Source organism: Odocoileus virginianus, chromosome 7, assembly GCF_023699985.2.
Source record: "Odocoileus virginianus isolate 20LAN1187 ecotype Illinois chromosome 7, Ovbor_1.2, whole genome shotgun sequence".
Lineage (NCBI taxonomy): Eukaryota > Metazoa > Chordata > Mammalia > Artiodactyla > Cervidae > Odocoileus > Odocoileus virginianus.
Genome location: NC_069680.1, coordinates 81,055,879 through 81,081,917, shown reverse-complemented (window position 1 = coordinate 81,081,917; position 26,039 = coordinate 81,055,879). Strand labels below are relative to the sequence as shown.

The window sequence follows — 26,039 nt, the reverse complement described above, 5'->3', positions numbered from 1 at the left end:
TCTTTCACTTTCATCAAGAGGCTCTTTAGTTCTTTGCTTTTTGCCATAGGGTGGTATCATCTGCGTATCTGAGGTTATTGATATTTCTCCCAGCAATTTTGATTCTAGCTTGTGCTTCATCCAGCCAGGCATTTCACATGATATACTCTGCATATAAGTTAAATAAGCAGGGTGACAATATACAGCCTTGACATACTTCTTTCCCAATTTTGAACCAGTCTGTTGTTCCATGTCTGGTTCTAACTGTTGCTTCTTGACCTGCATACAGGTTTCTCAGGAGGCAGGTAAAGTGGTCTGGTACTCCCATCTCTTGAAGAATTTTCCAGTTTGTGATCTACACAGTCAAAGGCTTTGGCATAGCCAACAAAGCAGAAGTAGATGCTTTTCCGGTATTCTCTTGCTTTTTTAATGTTGACAATTTGATCTCTGATTCCCCTGCCTTTTCTAAATCCAGTTGAACATCTGGCAGTTCTCGGTTCATGTACTGTTGAAGCCTGACTTGGAGAATTTTGAGCATTACTTTGCTAGTTTGTGAGATGAGTGCAATAGTGCGGTAGTTTGAACATTATTTGGCATTGATTATCTTTGAGATCAGAATGAAAACTGACCTTTTCCAGTCCTGTGGCCCCTGCTGAGTTTTCCAAATTTGCTGGCATATTGAGTGCAACAATTTAACATCATCTTTTAGGATTTGAAATAGCTTAACTGGAATTCCATCACCTCCATTAGCTTTGTTCGTAGTGATGCTTCCTAAGACCCACTTGACTTCGCATTCCAGGATTGCTCTAGGTGAGTGGTTCACATGATCGTGGTTATCTGGGTGATGATCTTTTTTGTGTAGTTCTTCTGTGTGTTCTTACCACCTCTTAGTATCTTCTGCTTCTGTTAGGTCCATACCATTTCTGTCCTTTTTTGTGCCCATTTTTGCACGAAGTATTCCTTTGGTATCTAATTTTCTTGAAGAGATCTCTAGAGTTTCCCATTCTATTTTTTCCCTCTGTTTCTTTGCATTGATCATTGAAGAAGGCTTTTTTATCTCTCCTTGCTATTCTTTGGAATTCTGCATTCAAATGGATATATCTTTCCTTTTCTCCTTTGCCTTTCGCTTCTCTTCTTTTCTCAGCTATTTGTAAGGCCTCCTCAGACAACCATTTTGCTGTTTTGCATTTCTTTTTATTGGGGATGGTCTTGATCACTGCCTCCTGTACAGTGTCACGAACCTCCATCCATAGTTTTTCAGGCACTCTGTCTATCAGATCTAATCTCTTAAATTCCTACAGTTAAAGCAATATTATTTCTGCATTCCAGACTACATTGCTAAGTCACTTCAGTCATGTCTGACTCTATGTGACCCCATAGACAGCAGCCCACTAGACTCCCCCGTCCCTGGGATTCTCTAGGCAAGAACACTGGAGTGGGTTGCCATTTCCTTCTCCAGTGCATGAAAGTGAAAAGTGAAAGTGAAGTCCTCAGTCGTAGCTGACTCAGCGACCCCATGGACTTCAGCCTACCAGTCCCCTCCGTCCATGGGGTTTTCCAGGCAAGAGTTCTGGAGTGGGGTGCCATTGCCTTCCCCACCAAACTACATTAGGTGTGGACAAATACTGTTTAATTTCACTTATACAAGGTGCCTAGAATAGTCAAATTCATAGAGTCAGAAAGGACGCTGGTAGATGCCAGGGGCCAGATGAGAGTGGGTGGGGAGTTAGTGTTTAATGGGGACAGAGTTTCAGTTTAGGAAGGCGAAAAATCTGGGAGATGGGCGTGGTGAGAGCCATACAGCAGTGTGAATGTTGTGTACAGTTAAATTTGTTAAAATAGTATGCTTTATATTATGTGACTTTTACCACAATGAAGAAACATGGCAGAAAAAACAAAAAACCAAAGTATTTTCTAGGTAGCATCTGGTAGACAGTGATCCTCTGATATCCCAGCAGACAACACAGATTCAGAACGTGATTTTGCTGCAACAGAGAATTTAATTTCCTGCATCAACAGTTTCCCCCTCTCTGTAGGGTTATCTTCATCAGCATATAAGTTTGATACTTTGTCCTGTCTGAAAACATCTCCCCTTTCCAATAAAACTCCTGGGAGTGAGAGTAATCTAAGCCCAGCCTCCTCTCACTGTTTGGAACTCGCTTCACGGCCCCACCCCAGCGACTTCTTCCAGGCTCACTTTCCAGTTTCTAGATTCTGTGTCCAGAAGCCCTGGACATGATTGTCCAGTCTCCATTGCCTTCTGGGATGCCACCCTCTCTGGGGTTCTCACGACCTCTGGGCCACTTTTTGCCTGAGGCATCACTTCTGACTCTGGGGTTATAAATACCTTTCAGAATCTGGTAATCTCTCTAGAGCCACATTCCAGAAGAAAATGTATATATGTTTATATTGACAAAATTTATCGTCTCATCCCCTTTAATTATGGTGATTTCTAGGGAAGTTTGAGTTCTCTAAGAGTTAAAAGGGTATAAGCCAAAATAGTGTTTATTGTATAATTTTTGGCGATTCGTGTATTTCATCATTTATTCTCTACTGTGATCAAATGATACTACCAATTTCAGCTGTTTTATGAGCATACTTGGATTTCCCTGACAGGTTTTGCTGTGATCCTGTGCTGATGGTGAAATGTAATGTGTCTAAAGATCTGTTTTGAGTCTCTTGAAAAGCCTGACAACAGTCCTTACATATGGCAATATGATTAATATTTTTATTAAATTCTCCTAGAGATTACTGCTAAAAATTGCTATAAAACAATTTTATAATTTAAAATTATGTGAGTTATGGTAACTATAAATTTATATAAAATATATAAATGGTGGTAAATATAAATTATGATAAAATATCCTATACTTCTGTAGAATATAGAATATTCTTGCTCTAATTTTATCACCATATTTGAACTTTCATTTAGTTCAGGTTATAATTTCAAAGATTTTGTATGTAATCCTGTTATCCACAAATGTTTTCTTTTTTTTTGTCCTTATTCAATCTTTGTCTAGCCATAGATAAGATTCTTCTGTAGTTGTGTCATTTACAATTTGTATCAGTTTTTAGAAATCTCAGCATTACTCTGTAAGTAGTTTTCTAAAGTATTACAGCTAGAATATTTTAATGACCTCATCTATCTGGTTTACTTAATAGTTCCTGTCCAGCTGGACATTTTTATAGTTTCCAGAATTCCTCAGTTATAAAAAATGCTAATATATAGAATCTTTGTAAATGCAGTTTTGTTTTTATTTTTAAATTATTGCCTGCTGACAGATTCCCAGGAGTATGATTATACAATCAAACACTAACTCAATCTTGCAGTCGCTGAATATTAGGACTTTATTTTTTGCCAGTTTTGTTGAAAATAGTTTCACTGTTTGAATTTACTTTTTGAAATTTTAAATTTTTGGCTGTGCTGGCTGTTTGCTGCGCTGTGAGCTTCTTCTCTAGTTGTGGCGGCCAGGCGCGGGCACTCTCTAGTTATAGTGCCTGGGCTTCTCGTTGCTGTGGCTTCCTTGATGCGGAGCGTGGGCTCTGGGCGCGCAGGCTTTACTGGTTGTGGCGTGGGGCTCGGTGGCTGTGGCCTGTGGGCTCTAGAGCACAGGCTCCGTAGCCGTGGAGCGTGGGCTCTGTTGCCCTGCAGCAGGTGGGGTCTTCCCAGACCAGGGATCGAATCCGTGTCTCCTGCATTGGCAGGCGGATTCTTTCCTCTGAGCCACCAGGGAAGCCCCAAATTTGCATTTCATAATTAGCAAGATGAAACTTTCCCCCATGGTTTTAATATTCTTTCCTGTTTCATGAATTATCTGTTCTATATTTCTTATCTGTTTATCTATTGGGATTTTACATGCTTGCATCAGCTGTCAACCCTTTATGATCAATTGTATGTTATACTTTTTTTTTTTAATATTCCCTTTTATGCTGTTTTTACTTTTTTAGCATACGGAAAATTTTGAAAACCTTCAGAACATTGCTTTATGGCCATTCTTGGTGGATGATACTTGCTTTTTCCTTCTTTTTAAAAATTGTTATTGTAAAGTAATTAGCCTCCAACTAATAAAAATAAATGAAAAATTAAAAAAAATTGTTTACTTGCTTTTATTTGCTAATATATTGGTAAATGCAGGCATTTTACATTTGTGGCAGACTGACAATTTATAAAGGATTTTTGTGCGTATGATCTTATTTAAATGTCCCCACGGATGATATTTTTTCTGTTCTGTTTATCTCCATTTCCAGGCACCCAACAGGCGGATCCTTTATTCGTCCAAACAAAGTAAATTTTGGAGTAGACTTTCTCACGGCAATTAAGAACCGCTATGTGCTAGAAGATGAACCAAAGGAAGAGGAAACAGAGCAGATTGTTATAATTGGAAATAAACCTGTAGAAACCGTTGGTTTTGACTCTGTTATAAAACAGCAAAGGTAAGTGAAACTGATAATGGTAGAGCTGACTTTGACAGTTTCATCCAAGTTCAGGATTTAAGTTCACTTGACCGTGTGTCAGTGCTGAGAACTTTGCTCCCAAGCTGGTCTCTTTTCTGCAGATCACCAAATTGCAATCAGAGGGATCCAAGGATTGAATATTTACGGAAATTAAAGTTCTTATTTTAGCACAGGACTTTTCTAGATTGAAAGAAAAGCATTGATTTGCCCGTTATTATTTATACCATACTCCAGTGTAGTGACTAATTATTAAGGAGCTAAGGTTGGACATTTGATGAGTCAGGAATGGAAACAGAAGTCTGCTTTGTTACCTGTGCCATGTAGCACGATGCACCTTCTAAAATCCAGTAGTTCCCGTCTCTGCACATCCTCATCACCTGGGCTGCTTTTGAAACATGCCGAATTCTGGGTCCCATCTGAGACCTACTGGATCAGAATACCATGGGCTCTTGCTTTTAAAATGTACCCTGAAGTGACTGTGTCTAAGGGGCACTAAATGCGTTTTGAAACTGCTGTGTTTGAACTTTCTCTGTATTTTCAAAGTCTTTTGAACACAGTGATGCTCTGCAGAGAGCCTCATTGCTTATTCTGACGCACCATGTGAACCAGAGTGGAAACTGATACTCACACAAAGCCATGCACAGCTGTGTGGTTTTTGCGTGACTTCCCAGGTTGCACTTCTTTAGTGATGGTCAGTGTGTGGTCTGCGACCCTGACCTGGATGAGGCATCCTAGTAGTGACCCCTGGTGGCCACTCTGGAGAGTAGTTCAGTTCAGTCGCCCAGTCGTGTCTGACTCTTTGAACCCCGTGAATCGCAGCACCCCAGGCCTCCCTATCCATCACCAACTCCCGGAGTTTACTCAAACTCATGTCCATCGAGTCGGTGATGCCATCCAGCCGTCTCATCCTCTGTCGCCCCCTTCTCCTCCTGACCCCAATCCCTCCCAGCATCAGGGTCTTTTCCAATGAGTCAACTCTTCGCATGAGGTGGCCAAAGTATTGGAGTTTCAGCTTCAACATAAGTCCTTCCAATGAACACCCAGGACTGATCTCCTTCAGGATGGACTGGTTGGATCTCCTTGCTGTCCAAGGGACTCTCAAGAGTCTTCTCCAACACCACAGTTCAAAAGCATCAATTCTTCTGCACTCAGCTTTCTTTATAGTCCAACTCTCACATCCATTCATGACCACTGGAAAAACCATAGCCTTGACTAGGCAGACCTTTGTTGACAAAATAATGTCTCTGCTTTTTAATATCCTGGAGAGTAGATTTGCTGCTATTGACACCTTCAGTCTCTGAAAGAGTTAAACTGCGATTCTGTTCAAAATTAAATTCTTTGCTATCTTTTTATTGTTCTTGTTATTATTATGATGATTTAACATGATACAGAATTTAGCTGCACATGGGCACAAGGTTGAAGAGTAAATACCTTTCCTTTTTTAAAATTAAAAAAAAAAATTTTTTTTTAAATTTTGGCTACACCATGTGGCTTGCAGAATCTCAGTTCCCTGAGCAGGAATTGAACCTAGGTCGTGACTGTGAGAGCCCGGAGTCCTCACCACTAAACCATGAAGGAACTCCTAGTAAATTCATTTCTCGATACCTCTGCTTTTTAGCATTTAAAAAGAACACACACACACACACAAGAAATCAAGATTTTTGAAAAAGCAGTAACTTGACTGTTAATTCGAAACAATATACATTCATTGTTGAGGATTTAGAAAATAAACATTGAAGGAGAGAGTCATGACTGATGAGCCACTGAGAGAAACTAATGTGGATGATTTTTGCTGTTGATTTATAGAACTGTGGGGCTTCCCTGGTGGCTCAGATGGTAAGGAATCTGCCTGCAGTGCAGGAGACCCGAGTTTGATCCTTGGGTCATGAAGATCCCCTGGAGAAGGGAATGGCTACTCATTAGCATTCTAGTCTGGAGAATCCCATGGACAGAGGCCTGGCGGGCTGCCATCCATGGAGTCCTCAAGAGTTGGACACACCTGAGTGACTAACACTTACAGAACTGTATCCTTCATAGGGTTAAAGTTCTTTGCTTAATTTTTTCCATTTAAAATACAAATATTAATTTTTTTTATTTTACACCAGAGGAGGTACTTTTTCCTCCTGTTGGTTGATCTCTTTCAGAGAACATCATGGGCACTGTGAGTGTTAACAAATTGCCAACAGATTTTTCTCTCCTGGTTTATGAACAGCTGCATAACTCAGTTTTTTAGTGAATGACTACTGCTTGCGTATCAACGGGCTCACTAATTAGCTAATGTCTTTCTGGAAAGGACCCAGTGTTGAAATCAGTCAGGCTGGCTTCAGATGTCAGCTCAGCCACTTTCTTTCTAGTCCTAACACCAGTTAGAGCTTCTTTGGTTTCTAAGCTTCAGTTTCCTCATTTCCAAAGTAATACCTAAGCTGTTAGAACTCTTGGGAATAACAAGTGGTAGGCATCACTGTTGGAGTGATGCTTGCTTTCTTTCTTTTTTTTTAATTTGACCATGCTGTGCCGTGCATGGGATCTTATGTGGGATCAACCCTTGTGCCCTGCATTGGGAGTGTGGAGTCTTAACCTACTCGACTCAACCTCAACTTTAAGCCGTTTTGTATTATCTCCTTAATAATTCCAGCTGACCAGCTTTGAGTTTGCAGCATTGAGAAAAGACTTATAATGAGGGAAGCAAAACCAAGTGAAAACCACTGTGTATGGTTTCTCTTTGGAGATGACTGTGGCTCTGACTGAGGTCTGAATTGAGACCTGGGTCCCTAAGCTTCCAGGCACCACATGGAACTCAATGGGGTCCAGCAGGATAGTTTTCATTTTAGAGGGAAACGGTGACATCTGCCGGACATGGCGTGAACTGCTAGTTGCAGGTAGTTTCATATTCACTCTTCTTTCCATGGTGTTACATACCTGTAAAGCTGGGTTTTTGGTCACTCTTGTGCTGAAAGTAAAGCAAGTATTGTATCTCCTGAAAATCATCATGGAACAGGAAAAGGAAGGGTGGGGTCCTTTCAGACTCCAGGGTTTAAGAAATTGTATAGTGCCTAGCTGGCACTAGTTTGACAGGACATAAATAATTATAAAGTTGTTTGGCCCTAATTGCTTACTAAATGGTACTTTCTTTTGGCCTCGGGGCACTTTGGAAAATTACCGAAGTGCTGAGGGCCCCATGAACTGAGGAAGTTTGGCAGCCTGTGCCCTAGGACTTTGCTGCTGCCTTTCCCTCAAGTTTCTGTGACTGTAAAAGCTCATGCCTTGCAGGTTGGTCTTAGTATTCCCCCAGAGGTTGTCAGTTTTGTGTTTACTTTTATAAATGCTTGTAAAATGACTTACTGTATATCACAGTGTATTCTGAGAGTTTCACAAATACCGACCCTCTAAATTATAGCATATAAAAGTTGTAAAATATACATAATGTAAAATTTACCATCTTAACCATTTTTTTCTTTAATTTGGCTGCATCGAGTCTTAGTTGCAGCATGTTGGATCTTTTTGTTGCTGTATACAGACTCAGTTGTGGTACATAAGCTTAGTTGCTCTGAGGCATGTGGGATCTTAGTTCCTGGACCAGGGATTGAGCCTGCATCCTCTGAATTGCGTGGCAGGTTCTTAACCACTGGACCAACAGGGAAATCCCATCTTAACTTTAAGTGTAAGAGTTTGGTAGGGTTAGGTACATTCCCACTGCTGTGTAACCAACAGTGCTGTCCATCTTTAGAACCTTCTCTTCTTCCCAGACTGAAACCTTGCAGCCCCTTAAACAGTGCAGCTCCACGTCTCTCCCTCCCCCAGCCCGTGGCAGCCACCATTCTGCTTCTGTGTCTGTGAAGCTGACTCTCACCCAGGTACCTCATACAAATGCAGACATATGGTATTTGTCCTTTTGTGACTGGCCTCTTTCACATAGCATGATGTTTTCCAGGTTCACAAGTATTGTTCCTTCCTTTTTAAGACTGAATAATACTCCACTGTATGGATTGACCGCACTTTATTCCTTGGTCAGTGGGCACTCGGTTTGCTTACATGTGACCATTGTGAATAATGCCATCATGATCACAGGCGTGTGGATGTGGCATCTGAGGTGTAGAGATGTTAACACATCCAAGGCCAGAGGAGGGGTGGAATCAGGACTGAACGCAGGCAGTCTGGCTCCAGATCCTGTGTTCTAAACACCCTCCGGTGCTGTAACACGTGAGCTGTTTGAATGAATAGAACACAGATTCTCTACACTTAAAAAGGTGTCTTCTGAGAGTATCTAAAAAGGCTAAAGATATACACACATGCTCTCTAGGCTATATCCCTAGAGAGATTTTGCCACATGAGTGCAAAAAGTATACAGTAGTGTGTCCTTTAGCACTGTTGGGAATAATCTGTCTGTCACCAGAGGGGCAAATAACTCAACTGTGGTCTCTCTCTGTGGTGACAGACTACAGGTGTGAACATGTGTATTCTAGAGCATGTGTCCATGGAGTCCCATCTCAGTGCTGAGCAAGGTGTTGTTGAGGGAGAAAGTTGGTCACAGGAGGAGAAAGTTAAACACTGTACGCTACCGTTTGTGCCAAATTTTATAATATTCAAAACTGCAGTAACTGTTTAGGGACATGGAAATATCGTAAAACTGTTAGAAGAATAAAATAGCAAACTATAGAAAAATAGTAAAACTGTTAAGAAATGCTTACGGTTAAGTCGCCACTGACCCCAGTGCCCTGGCTGCCTATGAGAGGAGAGAGCAATGGAAAGGGGCTCGAGAGGGTCTCGGTATTGGGTATAATGTTTGCAAGGCTTTCTTTTTTTTCAGTAAGGCTTTATGTTTTAAGTTGGGTGGTGGATACTGTTATTTTTGGTGCCTTTTTCTGTGTCTAAAATGCTTTTTAATTTTTTAAAGGGCCGATGGATAGCGTACATGTTTATGTCTGCATGTGAACTATGTGTTTTTCACACAGTCAGCTGAGCAAGTTGCAAGACGTTTCTTTGAGGAACTGCGCAGTAAATGGTGCTGGTGACAAAGGAGGCATTGCCAAAGCGTGTCCTAGTATCCTTTCCAACGCGGACTCGTCACTGGGGTCGGGCTGGATTGGACACTTGCGCCAGACACCCTGGTTCCCTACGCAGTGTCCGTTCTCCTAACGGGGACCCGGTTTCACCTGAGGTTGTCACCACTCGGGTAAATTATTACCTTCCTAGGCCATTTGCTTTCAAGTGGGACGTCCGGGGAGAGGTAAAATGGGAGTTTCTGGACGGCGCTTCTTCATGGGGGACAGACGTGGCTGGACCAACCTCTCTCCATTGCCCGCCACCCTGCCCGCCCCCTCTGAGCACAGACAGAGGGCGCAGGGCTCAGCAGCCAGGCTGTGGGATGGATGCCGCCCAGGGTAGCTGGGAGGGAAGGCTTGGGGAGGGACTGGTGCCTTGGGTGGTACCCGGGGCCCCTGCACCAGCCCCGATGGCCTTCCTGAGAGGGAGGGAAGTAAATTCTTTCCTTTACTAAGGTTCCTGCTCATGCAGCAATGCGGTTTGAAATCATACCTCAAAAACAAGCTTTTCCAAATTTGTCATCTCTTAGAAGTGTGCTCTTTGTTTTTTGCCCTGTGTTTCTCTTATGCCCATACCTGAAAATAGAGGAGGTCAGTCTAAAAGAAAAATGATAATAAACTTCCTCCATTTTGTAGTCTGGTAGAGCACAATTCAGGTGCTTCTTGGATCTGCTACAGTCCTAACAAACCCCAAGTAAATGCCTTAAAAACAAAAAGTGGCAAGTCAAATAGACTTTCTCTAACTTTAAAGGGTCTTCTCCCAATTCCTTAAGTCTGCTTCATCTCTGCATACTAGTTTATGCAAAAGACAGCAGCTCATAGGTTTCTCGACTGAGGAGATGGCTGATAAAGAGCTTTCTTTTAGCAAAATATTTCTAAACACCCTGACGCTACCTACCTTGTGATAGGAATTGAAGCATAGCTCCCCAAGCCAGTGTTTCAGAGGTGCAGCTCCTTGGCCCTAGGGGTCTGCTTGGACTTGCAACCACTGGTCCTTTCTGCCCGTGAGTAGCGCCCCCACTCCACCTTTGCCCCAGATGTGGTCGTTTTCCCTGCAGGTAGGCAACAGAGTCAGGGCATTGAGGTGGGTGTGGAATGGAGCTAGGTAAGGAGCAAAGTGCCACAGAAGTGCTTGGCACATTCCATGATCTGCCTGGCCTCCTCCTAAATGGTTTCGGAGGACTGCGACTTGGGTGGTTCGAGGCTCATTTTCAGCACACAGAAGAGCTCTGGTCAGCAGAGGGGTTTGCGTGTGCAGATCAGCTGATTGGAGTTGTCGGCAGTGTGCTGGGCAGTCAGCATCTTGCTTGTTTATACCGCTTTTTCCTGGGCAGGAATGTCCCCCAAGACGCGAGGCAATGAGGTTTGCTGAGATAATCAAGTCACGGCCTGTATTTGCAGACCCAGTGATGAATGCCTTCACTTGCTGATTGAATTCTTGCCCGAAGTTGAAGGATTGCCTGGTGTGTTTAATCCAGTCATCATTTCTAGACTGATCCTTCTCTCAGGTCCTTCGCTGTGCTGGGACTGACAGTGGTGGGAGCACGTCAGGTTGGAGAGCTTGGCTGGGAAGAGGTGTCTCTGAACTTGGGGAGGACCCTCTGCCCACAGGAGCGAGCGTGACAGAGCTCCCAGGACTGTGTGTGTGCTCGCACGCACATGTTTAGGTGTCGGGCCACCACATCAGGTTGAAGTCAGAATACAGGAGGTCCTTGTGCCCTGTCCAGGCTAGTAGAAATACGTGTAGCTCTAGCTTCACAGTGGGAAGCACAGGCAAGTGGAGAATGACTGGACGTGACCCTTTCCAACCAGCCTAGTGGCCCGGAGTTAGCAGGACTGCTGAGAATGGAGGGCAGCGGGGGTTTGACCCCCAGGCACAGAGTGCCCAGCCCAGCCCCTGCAGGCGGGCCCGCGTCCGGGGTGGCGCAGCGGTGGGGACAGGGCAGCTTGAGGGGCTGCAATGCAGGGGCAGGAGGAAGGGCCCGTGTCGGGGTGAGACCCTCAGAGCGAGCAGTGGCTGGTGGCGGGGCAGGAGCCGGGGGGCTGGGGGCGCTCTGTGTCCAGGCGGCGTCCAGCTGGCCCACACGGTAGCCCTTTCCCCTTCCGCGCGGATGGATGGGCACCTTTGGTGGCACTGCTCTCCCAGTGGGAGAGGCCCAGCTTTTCCCTGCTGCTCCCTCCACTCTGCTGGCGGCAAGCCCTGGCGCATGCACGAGCACCGCTCCGTGTCTCATCGCCAGGGCGTAAGAATCCCGCCCTGGTGTTCTGAGGGTTATTCCCAAGCCCTCCTGCACTCTGTTCTTTCACATCTCCTTAGGTCAGGAGCTGCCAACTGTCCCCTAAAGAGCCAGGGTATAAATACCTTAGGCCTGTGGCCAGCCAGCAAACTGGGATATTGTGTGGATGCCTCCATGACCACCTCAGAGGTGGCCATTTAAAACCGTGAGCACCGTCCGTAGCTCTCTGGCCTCAGTACGCCCACAGCAGCTGGAGCAGAACACAGGCTGTGATTTGCCAGCCCCACTGGGTTCATCCCCCTCTGGGCCTTCCCTCCACCTGCCTCCCCCTCTCCCCGCCTCCTCATGGAGCTTCCTCATTGGCAGGTCTTGCCCTGCCGACGGACGCCACTGTCTGTATTGAGAGAGACGGTCTCCGTGCTTCATGGGCAGTGGTGCTGTGTTGCATCGGGGGCTGTAAGGAAATGGCTTGGGGCTGAGGCTGATTGGCATCTAAACTCACACCCGTGGCCCGCGCCGGGCAGCACGGTCACTGACTGCGCGGGTTTTTCCTCAGTGAAAAAGCACAGTGCTCGCTGCACCTCGTGGCCCACCTGGGCCGTGGGCGACTGTTGATTCTGGTTCTTTCCCTCTGTCACTGCCCCCCTCAGTCTCTCTGGCAGACCGAGGTGCCAGAGGTCAGCATGCCGCAGGCTCAGACCTCTGGCCCTTGGCCCCTCCTGATGAAACGAGTCCCGCCTGTAGATGCCAGGCTCCTGCGCTCCGCCTCGGTCCCCGTCCTGCCTGCCTGCCGTGTGCTGCCTCTGTTGGGGTGTCTGCGGTCATCTCACACTGAGTGTGTCCCCTCAAACCTGCTCCTCTCTAGTCTTTCTCCATAAAGGGCAGTTGCAGTGACACCAGCCAAAACCCTCAGGGTTAATTTAACCCGTCCTTTTCTCTCAACTCGTCTGAACCCATTGACGAGGCCGTCCGCTCCTTCCCTCTGCTGCCTCTCTGGCCCGGGAACCTCCTGCCTCCCCTTTCTGCTCTGTCTTCGTTTCCTTGCAGTGTGTGCCTCAGCGAGGCAGCAGAACGGCCCGGGTCAGCCCACGTCAGCAGCTCCCCTTGCGGGCAGAGACGAGCAGAGACTTAGCGCTTCTGATCTGACCTGGCCTCTGGGCCCTGCCGTCCCGTGCCTCCACCCTCTCTGCCCGGCAGACACGAGCTTGCTGTCCCCCGCCACGGGCCAAACCCATTCCAACTTCAGGGCGTTTGCTCCTGTCATCCCCTCTGCCCCGATGCTCTCCTCCAGGCGGGCAGTCCCTCATTCCCTTCGGCTCTGCTCACAGGTCACCTTCTCGGGAAGGTGGCCTTCGTGAGCACTGTGTATAAATCCCCCCACGCCGCCTCTGCTGCAGGCCCAGCTCTGTTACTCTGAGGCATGTCTGTGACTGGCACACCAGAGATGCACGTGCTTTCTGATGGGCGTGTTCACTGCTAGACACTTGGTGTCCAGTCGTTGTTTGCAGGATAGAGGAACAGTCTCCATACATACTGGGGTCGTGTGCACAGTCCTCCTTGAGCTGGTCCGGTCCTTCAGGCTTTCCTCTGCCTCGTGATGGCATGCACTTCTGCCATCCCCTGTGGCATCTGGAGCCTTTCTCTGTGCTGGGTTACCCACTCTGGACTCCTGTACCAGGGATGGTGGGTATCACACCGACTCCATCCAGTCTACAGGATACCCTCAGAATTCCAGGTCATTCTTAGCCCTTTTGAACATGTCTCCAAAGTAACTGCTATTGATCCCCTGGAGGCACCTCTCCTTATTGGGGGCTCCTGGGGTGCAGAGTTCAGCAGTACCCCCTGGGAGGAGACTTGTGTGCTTGAGGTAAGGCTCCAGGGGCTCCACAGTACCAAAGGCAATATATGTGGGTGCACCTTGGGTGCTGGACACATCAGTTACCATCACTGTTGCGTTTTTTCCTGGTCTTTTCCTTTTTCGTTTTTTTTGATGGAGTAACGCTGGAATGGTTTAGTGTTAATGACATTTGGTTCCCACTCACTTGATTGTGTCTGCTTCAAGTGTGCAGTATGTGACAGCGATCCTTTTAGTTTCTAGATGAACACCTGAATGATTAAAAGGGGGTAAAAGTAATATGTGCTCATAAAAAAAATTTCAAGCAGACTAGAAAGAATGAAGTGAAATGGTAAAAATCCCATGTTCCAGAACCGAGGTAACAACTGTCCTGTCTTTTATGCATCTTTCCATATTACTGTTTCTTAACATGTACATTTAGATATTAGAAGCATCGATTTGTCAAAAAACCTGTTGTCATCATGGGAAGAAGTTATAGATATTGCCAATCAGCTCAAGCACCTGGAAGTCCTGAATCTCAGGTATGAACTGGTGGTTGCCTAACTGCACATGATATAAAGTCCTCATCGCGCCTGCTCCCTCACAGCATCTCTGTGGGAGTGAGGTGGGGAGGATAGCCGAGTTGAATTCATCTAAGTTTAACGTATTCTTTAATATTCTTTGATTCTAGCTTTCTAAATGGTCACATGAGGTGATTCATTAATAGGGAATGTGTTTTACTTTTGATTAGACGAACATTAGGTTACCATGGCAAACTGGAAGGTCTTCATGGTTTTTTACAGCCTGACCATAGAAGATGGGCCATCTGGGTGCCTTGGTATTAAGCTGGGGAGAAAGCGATGTGATTAAAAGCGCTTGTTCATTCTGAACCCTCTAGCCTTCAACTGCTTTAGGAATGAGTTATTTCAGTGGGGGTACTGTATAATTCACTTCTGATAAGGGCTTTTCTCCGAACAAACATTGGTAAAATAATGTTTGCCAAGTCTTCTTGAGTATCTGATTAGTTTTAAGCTCAGGAGCTAACTTTCCAAGGGCTCAGCCAGGCTCCCCCTTTCACGTCTGAGCCAGCCCCACACATACAGGTGAGTTGTTCCTGACTCAGGCAGGTTCAACAGAGCAGATAGACAGGCCTAATTAATTATTCTTCCAAACAGAGCAGAGAGTATATTTTGACCCATGGTATCACCTCCTCTAGAAATAAGGGTTAATGTGCTTTATTTAGTGGTATTTTCCTTCAAAATGACAAGATACGGGGTACCTTCTGAAAAAGATGTCAGGTAACTTTTGAGATTAGGATCTTGAGAGGGAACTTAAAAGGTGGCAATTTATTTCATCCATACTGACAGCAGGCTCTGTTCAGAAGCAAAATCCTAGCCCACAACCCAGCACATCTGTAAGACTCTTGAGAGAAAGACTGAATTTTACAGCATCCAGAACAGCAGCCGACCTCACAGATTGATGCCTGAGCCTCGTGTTTCAGATAATCTGCAGCCTCACCCAGCAGCCTAACCCTATGAACGCACTTCTTCATGTCAGATACCAGTGAATTGTGTATTGTAACTATTAAAAATTAGGTAGTCTTGATGCATTTTGTTTTTAATATCACTGCATTTTAAGGTTGAAACAAACCAGACCCCAGTTAACTCCCAAACTGTTGCCTTCAGTGACCTTCTCAGTTGGGCCTCCTCTGTCACAATGAGCTCATCGTGTCTTTTTTTCCACACAGTGAAAATAAACTTACATTTCCCTCGGGCTCACCGTCTCCAACCGGAACATTTTCTATGCTGAAGGTTTTAGTCCTTAACCGGACAGGAATAACATGGGCAGAGGTAATTATGTATCTCTGGTTTTGTTGTTCAGTTGCTCACTGTGTCTGACTCTTTGCTTTTTACCCAGTTTTAAGAGTTTAAAATTCTTGGTTAAATGAGGGAGTGAAGCCCAGTGGTGGCTTCATTTTAATCATCCTGTTATCCAGATAATAAGGTTCTTTTAAACAGCCTAAGAGAAAGGGGTTACAAAGTCCTCGTAGTTAGAATTTTCTATCTCTGAATCTGCTTTCTCTTTCTTGGCTCTTCTGATCAGTTCTGGTGTCTCCTGAGCAGGCTGCACCAAGTGCATGCCAAGCATGGAAAAGCCTTTCAGCTGCCCGAATTTCCCCATGTGTGCTCTTAGGGCCGAGGCTGAGCCGCAGAAAGGTTCTCATGCCCTTTTCTTATTCAGGGTTCAGCTCCTGGGACCCACTGCTCAGGGACACAGCTGGGTTTGACAGCGGACTTGTGAGTCCTGGGCCGGGCAGCCTCTGGAGTCTAGATCTGGTACTGCTCAGCTCAATCAGAGGTTGGCTGACTCCGCACACCCACAACACTTCAATTTCCAACCAAGTGTGGATAAGTGCACCCCAGCCAAGGTGTACATCTGTGAAGTCCCACCAGGGGACCTCTGGAGAGACAAGTGGCCTTGCCCTTGGGCCGTCCGTGTCTCCACCACCTGACTTCTTCCTCAAGAGCTTCTCCATGCAGAACAGGAAGGAAGGGCACATGGAAGTGGCAGCCAGCATCCAGTGAGAAAATGTAAAAATAGTTACAGAGAAAGTTTGTCCTATTAGCACATTCTCTGTAAACCCAGATTGGCATCGAGAAGTCAGGAAAGGTGTTCAACATGTTTCCTTCTTTGGTTAAGTGAGCTGCGTCCAATAATGAGAATGTGCTGTCACCATCTCCGGTTCTGCTTTGTACAGGTCAGGATGTGCCTGGATGATGGGTGGGTGCCTACCCTGATGGGTTCCGGGCGCCCCGTGTGTGCTCCCATGTTACTGAAGCTCGGTCCCTTAACACCATAGCTTTATCAGCTGTCCACCAGCACTCCTGGCCCGAGACAGAATCTGTAACAAAATGTCCAAAGGCATTTCTTTCTAAAACAGGAGCCAAACTGAATTCACGTGGAAGCTCTAGTAATAAACACAGCGGGGAATGACTGAGGCCTCTTCACCCTGATTCGAGTTTCCCCTCCAGGTGCTCTGCTGTGCCTCTGGCTGGCCTGTCCTTGAGAAACTGTACCTTGAGTCTAACAATATCATCATTTCAGAAAGGTAACCAGGGTTTTTACATCAATGCATCTGTCACCATGTAGTCATTCTTTTTTTTTTTTTTTAGTTCAAAACATTTGTATTTATTGAAATACTAGTTTTCCCAAACATCAAGGGTAAAGAGATGTAATCACGTTCTCTGAGAAGTAGCTATATATCACTTAGTCATTCTGCATAAATAAATGCTAATTATACCTAACTAATTTTTAGAAGAATTTTCAAATAAGAAAAACACTTATACTATTCATTGCTCCCCGAAATTAGAAAGTCAACTCAAACTTCACCAAGAGGTTCTAACTGGGGAAACCCCATCAGAGTAAAAGTTTTAAGTTAAATACTTTTAAGCTTTGAATTGTGTTACTTTTACATAAACATATGTAATTTCTAAGTGGAAGTTCTGCAGGATGACCTGTAAGGATTAAATAATGGATTTTAAATTAGCATTATCTGTTCAAGTTCAGTGTACCAATGTACAACTCTACACACCCCCAGTTTTGCGTCCACAGATCCAACCGACCACAGATAGAAAATACTCAGGAAAAAAAAAAAAATTCCAGAAAGTTCCTTAAAAGCCAAACTTGAATTTGCCATGAATTGGAACTGTTTTCATTATATTAGGTGTTTTAAGTACTCTACAGGTGATTTACAATATAGGGACGATATGTTGGTTATATGCAAAGACTGTGTCATCTTATATAAGGGACTTAGCATCTTCAGGTTGTGGTGTCCCTGGGGGTCCTGAAACTAATTCCCCAGGGGTACCTAGGGATGACCCTGTATGTAAAAAAAGCTTGTTCTCTTACATCAGTTAAATAGGTTGTTGCGTAATCCTCCTCTTTTGTTGATATCATTAGTGTGTAAAATAAACATGGACAAGTTTATAGCAAATTCTCCAAGGAGTCGAATGAAATTACTGTTCAGAATGATTCTATTTATTTATTATATAGGCAAATACAGTTTCATAAAAAAACTTTTAATTTTGGATTCATATACATTTATAAGAAATAGCAGCCAGAGATCACCTGTACCCATTCCCCAGTTTCTCCCACTGGTAACATCTTGCAGAGCTCTGGTCAGTATCACAGCTAGGACACTGACCCGGTCAAGATAAGAACATTCCCATGACCACCAGGATCCTTTATGGTGCCTTTTATAGTCGTATCATACACTTGCCTCCCACCCCACCCCCACACCCCTGATCTCTCCTTAACACCAGAGGCAGGTATTTTAAGGCTGTATCTTTGAAAACAAATCTGTGTGAAAAAATTTTTATCTTTCATACAGGCCAACTGATGTTCTACAGACAGTGAAGTTGTTAGACCTTTCCTCTAATCAATTAATTGATGAAAACCAGCTATTTCTCATAGCGTATCTGCCCAGGTAACCTGTTCCTAAAATGCCTATTACAATAGAATTTAGTAGATTTTTAGTGAATGAATCCTATGCTGTATATACTTTCTCAGTGGAAATATGATAGTGATGATGGAAATCCCAAGTTCAGTTAATTCCCTTTGGGAAAGTTTTATTTGAATTCAAGAATTGACTTGTGAACCACGTACAATGTAGTCTATGCCTGTACTGTAATAGATACTCGAAGGATGAATATTTTGGCCCTGATACTAGTATCAAAAGTTTTCATGCAGTATGCTTGGGGAAGTCCATGTCCCTTTCCTCTCTGAGACCCAGTTAGCCCCCAGCACAGCCGGAGGCCCCAGGCGTTGTTCTGATGCCTCAGAATCCATCCGAATGTAGCACAGCAAGTCTGTCTGTGTGTCCTCCATTGGACTTTATGGTTCCTAAGCAGTTCACACAGGATGAAAACCTAGGGTGTAGGAAGAAATGTGCGGATCTAGTTGGCTCGGATAGCACAGCAGTTTATATTGTTTAGCATTTTATGTTGTTCTGTGTAATCAAATTGAATGCTTTTACATTTCAGATTAGAACAACTAATCCTCTCTGACATTGGAATTTCTTCTATACATTTTCCGGACGCTGGAATTGGTACCTAAGATTATTCAGTCACCCCTCCCCCGGCTTCCCCACATTTCCGCTTTCTCTCCCTTCTGCAATGTAATTTACTTCTGTTTCTTCTAGGGTGCAAAACCTCCATGTTTCCTTCCTTGCAGTACCTTGTACTAAATGACAATCAGATAGCACAGGTAAGAGTGTCTTCAGAACATGTGCACTACATTATTACTTATTTCTACTCTCAGAATGCTGTTTGCAGGCTCCTGCTCTTAAGGAGTATTTTAAGTTGAAAGAGAAACACTTCCTCAGAGTAAAGCTCCTCATATAAACCCAAAAACATTAAGAATTAGCTTCTCACTTAAGCAGCTCATACGTCAGTTTCCATGGCACAGTTGTAAAGTACGTGGTCTTCCTGGTGGGTGCTCACTGTGTGATGAAATTCCTTGGCTCCGATGGAACTGGGGGCTTGCTTTTCTGCTACTGGTTTTCAAATAATCTGTTGAGAAGTTAGCCTGAAACATGTTTATCTTCACGTGTTTTGGATTTCAGTGGTCCTTTATGAATGAGCTGGATAAGCTGCAGAGTCTGCACGCGCTGTCGTGCACGAGAAACCCCTTGACTGAAGGCAGCAAAGATGCCCAGACCACACGGCAGTTCATCATTGCCAGGATCGGTCAGCTGAGGACCCTGAACAAGTGTGCGGTGAGTGCCAGTGTCCTGGGGAGGTGTTTCTTAAACTGGAAACAACATGGTCCAGTGTAAAGAGACGCTGGAGCTGCGGATGGTAAAGGCAGTCAGATATCGTTTCCTTCAAATGGTACTACCCGTGTGCACTTGAGTCGTGGCAGTTCTTTCCGGCCTGGCAGGTGGGGTTACACTTGGATGCCTGCAGGGGAAACCACTGTTCAGCTGCCCCAGTCCAATTTATTGTCACTTGAGCAGCACTGGGGGGCGGAACACTAGGTACTCTCTCAGGAAGTCAGCTGCTCCAGCCCAGCCACCTCATGCCGCGGCCTTGGGCCTCAGGCAGGCACCGTCCAGAAACTGGTTCACGGGCAGATACACTCATGAAGAAGAGGATAACACTGAAATCCATTGTTCTTTTTGAATACACTCGTGAATCTGTGAATGTTAAAAAGGAAAGGTAGAAATTTGTCTCGTTGCCTCAGTTTGATTATTCTCTCCGGGTAGGCAGTGGAGAAGGACAGGGTGCCAGGCACAGAGAAAACTGCTTTGATAGATTTGCTTTTTTCTCACATCCCTGTAGATTGAACCAGAGGAGAGGCGTGGGGCTGAGCTCGATTACCGAAAAGCATTTGGAAATGAATGGAAAAAGGCCGGTGGACATCAGGATCCAGAGAAGAACAGGCCAAACGAGGAATTTCTCGAAGCCCATCCTAGATACCAGGCACTCTGCCTCAGTACGTACTGTGTGCCCGGGCCCGGCCTGGGGCTGGGAAGTCCCCCGTGGGACAGGGCTTCCCGTGGGTGCTAGAGGAGGTCCTCCGCGTTGTTGCTATTCTCCCTTGGGCATCTAAATGGACAAGGGGGCTCCTGCAGCTCGCGGGGAACAGGTAATTAACTAAAGAGTTGTCTTCAGAGACTTACATCTGCAGCACCTCAGCGGGGGGGGGGGGAGAGCAGCTCTTCACCAGAAGCTCGTCTCTTCACTTCCTCATCCAGCTTTCAGTTTCAGGAGGTGAGCACCACTTCCTCCTTTTAGGAAGGGCAGGAAGGACTCCAGGTCATCCCAACCCTGGCTGTACCCTGGGGAGTGTTTTTAATGAAGAGCATTTGGTGTGGAGCCTAGGCACTGGCATTCTTTGAAGCTCTGCGGGTAGCTTCAACGTTGCTGAGAGTTGCACGTGGTCTTCCTGAGCGCATGCCCGCCCTGGCCCCTGGTGTGCTCGGCGCTTCCTGACCTGCTCCAGCCTGGCCCCCTGGACACTGGCGCTGAATCCAGCGCTCCTTGTCCCTGATGTACTTTCCATTTTGTTTTGACTTCATTTTTATTCCAAATTTCACTTTTATGCAATTTTCTCTTTTATATCTTTCCTAATATGAGCTCACTGCATAAACGCTTCAGGCTGAAACATCTTTGAGGAAGAGAAGCTGCCTGTGGGAATTGCTTTCAAATTACTCCATTAGCTGGCCCGATTTCCTGGCCACTTGAGGTGAATTCTAAATCAGTCGGGGGCAGGGAGGTGAAGGCTCTAAAGCTACCCTGCAGGTATGGCTCAGGTCTCCCCACTAATAACACAGAAGACACGGCAGAGGCCCACAGGGTGTTTATAGACCTTTTGTCTCCTGCCGTGGTCTGGCCAGAGGTGGACGGCAGTCCCTCCTCCTCCTCCTCCTGCCTTGCGTAGAGGCTGCTCTTCTTAGCAGGGTACCTGGCTTCCAGTGGTGGTTCTGAGCACCCAAGCCAGCACTGCGCATGCTGGCTGAAACCTGGTGACAGTGTCCATGACTGGAGTTTTTCTCAGGACCCAGAAGGAAAGGAACTGTGACCAAAGGTGAAATTTTGCATCTAAGTATCTGCAGGCATAGCCTCATGTCACCAGTCTATCGGGATGGTGTCTCCCAGGATCAGTGATGTGACTCACAGATGACAGGACGGTTCCAGGCTTGGAAGTGGTTGCCGTCTGTCCTTCCCTCCAAAAAATACACTAACCAAGTAACCAGAGAAACGGAAGCAGAGCCCAGGTTCGCATCCCAGCCACAGCTGGGTTCATCCTGAGCAAAGAAAAGGCTAGGCTGACACTTACCTGTACATTTCTTCCCACCCTCCCAGAGTGGCCTTTTGGTTTATCATCCTTCTTTTTCTTTTTTTATTTCTTCTTAAACAGAATATGGTGCACCTGAAGACGGGGAACTGAAAACACAACAACCATTTTTGCTCAAAAACCAGCTACTAAGTAAGAACCCCACATTCAAAGACCACTTATTTATATTCGAGTCCTTAGATGCTAAAACTGATGGTGATGAGTGAAAGTCGCTCAGTTACGTCTCTTTGTGACCCCATGGATTATACGGTCCAAGGAATTCTCCAGGCCAGAATACTGGAGTGGGGAGCCGTTCCCTTCTCCAGGGGATCTTCCCAACCCAGGGATGGAACCCAGGTCTCCTGCATTGCCGGTGGATTCTTTGCCAGCTGAGTCACCAGGGAAGCCCTGATGATGACCTAATAAGGATTGTCTGTTTCTCCTGAGTAAATACCTAGACATGCACTTTACTTTCTAAAGAAATGATCTCAAACGTACCTAAATTCTAATGTTGAACATGTTAGCAATCCCCACGCTTTAAACTTTTTTAACAGTGTTATAAATGCGGGAAGTATCTGAATAGTGATTTGGAAATTCATGAACTTAAAAACCTAGGTAACTGTCAAGAAAGAAGTACTTAAGAGAAAAGGGAAAGCAGCAGAATGCTGGTCCAGCTGTTTTTGTTGCGGTAATTCAGTGAAGTAGTAACAGAAGGAATTTTAACTGTCAGTAGGTCCTGCTCCTTCAGTGGGATCAGAGCCGCATTCTCGGTCACTGCTGTTAATATGTGTGTGACATTTAGGAGCCCTTCCTCCAGCAGCTCAATTAATGGCAGTTAATCTTTCTACTTTCAAGCACTGAAGATAAAATATCCCAATCAACTTGATCAGAAAGTCACAGAGAAACAACTGCCGGGTAAGGATGAATGTCTCTCTCCCCTCTTTCTGCTTTTGAACTGCTGGCCCTCCCATGAGGCAGCTGAAGTAGAACAGCTCATTCAGAGTGTGGGCTTTCACAGACAGTGGGCTTTTTACAGCAAAGTGTGGGCTTTCACTGGTCTTCTCCATTCTAAAATACTATTGATCATGCTAAAACTACTCCTCCTGCGCCTGCCTCCCCCCCGAAAGTTCGAGTCTCCCGTAACTTCTTGGCTTTTCTAGAAAACAGTTTTGTTAGCATCAGGAGCCCATGCGTGGTTACTTCTTTACCCGGAGGCAGGAGCCTAGGGCTCGCCCTTCAGGGCTCCCACAGGCCTTCTGCTGGCTCGTTCTCGCAAGCCTGCTCTGGGGGCTTTTCTGGGCCAGAGCAGCAGTGGCACTGGCCTGAGTGCTTGCTTCTGCTTACCAGTCATTAGCCCCTGCAGAGACAGCTCGTGGACACTGTTTAGTGGACACATTTGAAATAGTTTTCCGTCAATAGATCAGTGTAACTTACTGTTCACTCAAGAGAGAAATAGAGTCTGAATCTTAAGATTAAACTTGATTCACAGTTAAATACTAAAATATAAACAGCTAAAATTTAGCACAGTGAGGATCTGAAGAAATAAAATATCGTAAATGACTCTAGTGAAATACCTTTCTATTTGCCCGTCAGTGCAGTGAATTCACATTGATTTTTTAATTCATTTTTATCAAATAAAACAAGGTTATCCTGGTATTGCTTATGGAGGGCTTTTGTTGTGCCCAGAGAAGCACCTTTACAACTGAAAGCCGTCGTCTGACAGCCGCTCACAGTATCACCCCACTGTTCCTTACCACCAGCCCAGTTTCCACTCCTGCCACACGTGACTTTGCTACTGTTACATAACGCTGAATTAAAGTTAGTGGTTCCCCTTCTTTTTTCTGTTTTCAAACTTAAATACTGCCAGTAAGGACTCTAATGGGAACAGACAAGTGGAAGAGGACCATCAATTAATATAATTGATTTTGGGCATGTTTGCATTTTTCCTTCTCCTTTTACATGAACTCAACTTGCAGGAATGCTCTTATTAGGTCTGTGTTCATCTAATTGGGGCCGTCCTTTCCCCTGGAACACTCACCATGTTCATAGGCTGAGCTTTATTCACCTTCAAGTAGAATTAACAGATTAGACTAATATGGAGAAAATATATGTAATAATTATGCTATAAGCAATTTAAATCTGAGTTGTATATTCTCTAAACTCAGCAGTCGGAGTTATTAACCCATCACTAACCACCCTCTGTACAAGGAAAGCCAGTCCACCTAAACCCTTTGAAAGGACAAGATTATCACATATTCACAAATCAAAGCACAAACTGTTAACCAACATTATAAATGTTCACTTAGTGTCTGTATTCAATACATAAACAAGAAAAGGCAAGTTTTTATTCTAAAATAAAGATAACATTTATTATCACAAGTTGCATAAAGACGCAGCTTTTACAAAAATGTTCGATAGAAAAATATTTGTCTGAATACATGTGATATCTGTAGGAACACCACACTATTGCTGTACCTCCAGCTAAAGCTTCAGAAAAACTATTTCTCATAATCAAAATACCCAATATTTACCACAACCCATCTTTGGAAAGAAGTTCATGCTGCTTTCTGAACAAAAGCACTTCCTCATTCAGCTACCCCTGGCCCAGCGGTCCCCCGCATGTGTGCCGCACACGTCATAGACCACAGCGGTCACAGACTGGGGGCCCTGGAGAGTGGGGCCTGTGGGTCGTCAGTCTGCACAGCTCACCTCACAGAGGAGGAAACTACGGCAGAGAGACTGGCACAAGTCCTCACTAGCCCAAACCTGACGCCAGCGTCCTTTACGCAAGTCATCACAGGTGTAAAAAGTTAATGATTTCACTCACATTTATTTCTGTGCTGAGAATGATTTCTGGTTTATTCAGAGCAAGGAGGAAATATTAAACACCACGGACATGATATGAAAAGTCATCGTCAAAGGGCACTTAGGTCTGACATCAGCTCCGTTCTCCCACAGCCCCCCAAGCAAGCCCTAAGCGGCGTGACACCCTGATCTGGCGGCCCGCGTCGGGGGCTGAGCCGTCGCCCGGGCGTCCCTCGGGTAGACTGCGTGCGGAACGACGGTGACGGCTCTCATGACCAGTGTGGTCTTGGCACGTGAGCTCGGCTTACAGCTAGCCGTCACCTGAGAGAACTGATGTTCTTTCTTTTCCTTGACAGAATCCATGACAGTTCAAAAGGTGAAAGGCTTGCTGTCACGTCTCCTCAAAGTTCCTGTGTCAGAACTTCTGTTGTCCTACGAAAGTCCCAAAGTAAGTTGCCCAGAAAAAAACGCAAAGTCAAGCTGAGTTCCCCACAGTATGACGCACTGTTAAGCTAAGTCTTCACGTAACGTGGTTTGATTCTGAATAGAAACCATATATCTTTGTTGGGGTGTGTGTGGGTATATATGTTTTGTCACATCTGTCTTAATCACCCCCACCTCTTTGCTCTAATTTTAGATGCCGGGCAAAGAGATTGAACTAGAAAATGACCTACAGTCATTACAGTTCTATTCTGTGGAAAATGGAGACTGTCTATTAGTGCGATGGTAACAGCCAACTAATAAAATTCAGAGGTTTGATAATGTATCATGACTGGGTTTCACTGAAGATAAATGACTTATTGGGACAATTCTTTCCCCCCCCAAAAAAAGAAGTTTACAACTTGCCCTAAGTATAGAATAGCTGTATTTTTCATAGAGAAGAAAACATTTCTAGGCATGTATATAACAGCAATAATAAAGGCTTTGCACCTACTAATGAGTTTCAGATTTTATTTCATAGTTCATGACTATATTTCATTATGAGAAGATGTAGGTACTAAATAGAACCTCACTACTCTAAAAATCTGAAGTGAGTTAATCATATATTCATAAGATCAGTATTAATGGAATCCTCTATCCATACTATTGGTTTAAAAGATTGCCAAAATGATTTGGCTGATTTGGGAAAGTCTCCTTTAAAGTGAAAAACACATATCCTCAATGTAATATGTATGCTATGATCTCTCTTCTTAGTTGCACTGTTTTAGAGTACTCACAAAAATTATGTGCTTTTCCCTACAGTTATACCCTAATGAGCATACATTCTTTCTCAGGAAGATTTCCAGCTCTGACTGAAATTCACTTATATTAGGTAAACATTTTACAATGGAAGAAAGCAACATTATTTCAGTTTCATCTATTTAGAAGTATCCTTTCCTATGGCATTAAAACCCTGAGAAGTATGATTTTACTTATATTCATAAAACTTTAGCATTAAAAAAAGGAGTATTAATATAGCTTGATCTTCAGGATTTATGTTAAATGGCAAAAGAATACTTGAAATTTAGTCTACTTAATAAATGAATGTAAAACCAAGGTACAGAACTGAGAATTACAGTGATTCCTTTTCAGGTTGCCCACTTCATTCAGAGATTTACAAAATCTGACCTGATCTCCAGAAACCCCCACTTTGGTGTAAGTGACCACAGGTCACACAGCATGAGTTCTTTTTGGCCTGTAATTATCCTACTTAGCTACCCAGAGCTAGTCTGCATTCCAGGCTGAAATTCAGACTAGCATACTCAAGATTTCTGAACGAGGCCGAGTTTTAACCAAAATGATAGGTAATGAATTACAAACTAGAAATGATGCAATAGGACTCAAGGAATATTTTTTGTTTTTACAAAC

At 44.7% G+C, this 26,039-nt stretch overlaps 2 protein-coding genes across 4 annotated transcripts in view; one reads left to right on the top strand and one right to left on the bottom strand.

Annotated features, from left to right (window-relative positions):
• TBCE (tubulin folding cofactor E) overlaps positions 1-25,128 on the top strand; it is an 82,218-nt gene extending 57,090 nt beyond the window's left edge. The window contains exons 4-17 of one of the 2 annotated variants that reach the window (XM_070471059.1): positions 4,228-4,413; positions 9,387-9,475; positions 13,990-14,089; positions 15,295-15,397; positions 16,580-16,656; positions 17,938-18,033; positions 18,590-18,654; positions 18,748-18,812; positions 19,171-19,323; positions 19,889-20,042; positions 21,471-21,539; positions 22,242-22,301; positions 24,548-24,639; positions 24,829-25,128. In XM_070471059.1, the coding sequence (XP_070327160.1) occupies positions 4,228-4,413; positions 9,387-9,475; positions 13,990-14,089; positions 15,295-15,397; positions 16,580-16,656; positions 17,938-18,033; positions 18,590-18,654; positions 18,748-18,812; positions 19,171-19,323; positions 19,889-20,042; positions 21,471-21,539; positions 22,242-22,301; positions 24,548-24,639; positions 24,829-24,921 (1,402 nt within the window). In that variant the 3' untranslated portion in view covers positions 24,922-25,128. Of the gene's footprint in view, positions 1-4,227; positions 4,414-9,328; positions 9,476-13,989; positions 14,090-15,294; positions 15,398-16,579; positions 16,657-17,937; positions 18,034-18,589; positions 18,655-18,747; positions 18,813-19,170; positions 19,324-19,888; positions 20,043-21,470; positions 21,540-22,241; positions 22,302-24,547; positions 24,640-24,828 lie in introns of those variants that run through there. The other variant, XM_070471060.1, reaches the window with a different exon arrangement.
• The window catches only part of B3GALNT2 (beta-1,3-N-acetylgalactosaminyltransferase 2), a 56,848-nt gene continuing 55,009 nt past the window's right edge, over positions 24,201-26,039 (bottom strand). For both annotated transcript variants that reach the window (XM_070471062.1, XM_070471061.1), the window contains exon 13: positions 24,201-24,623. The gene's annotated coding sequence lies outside the window, so the exon portion shown is untranslated. The remainder of the gene's footprint in view (positions 24,624-26,039) is intronic.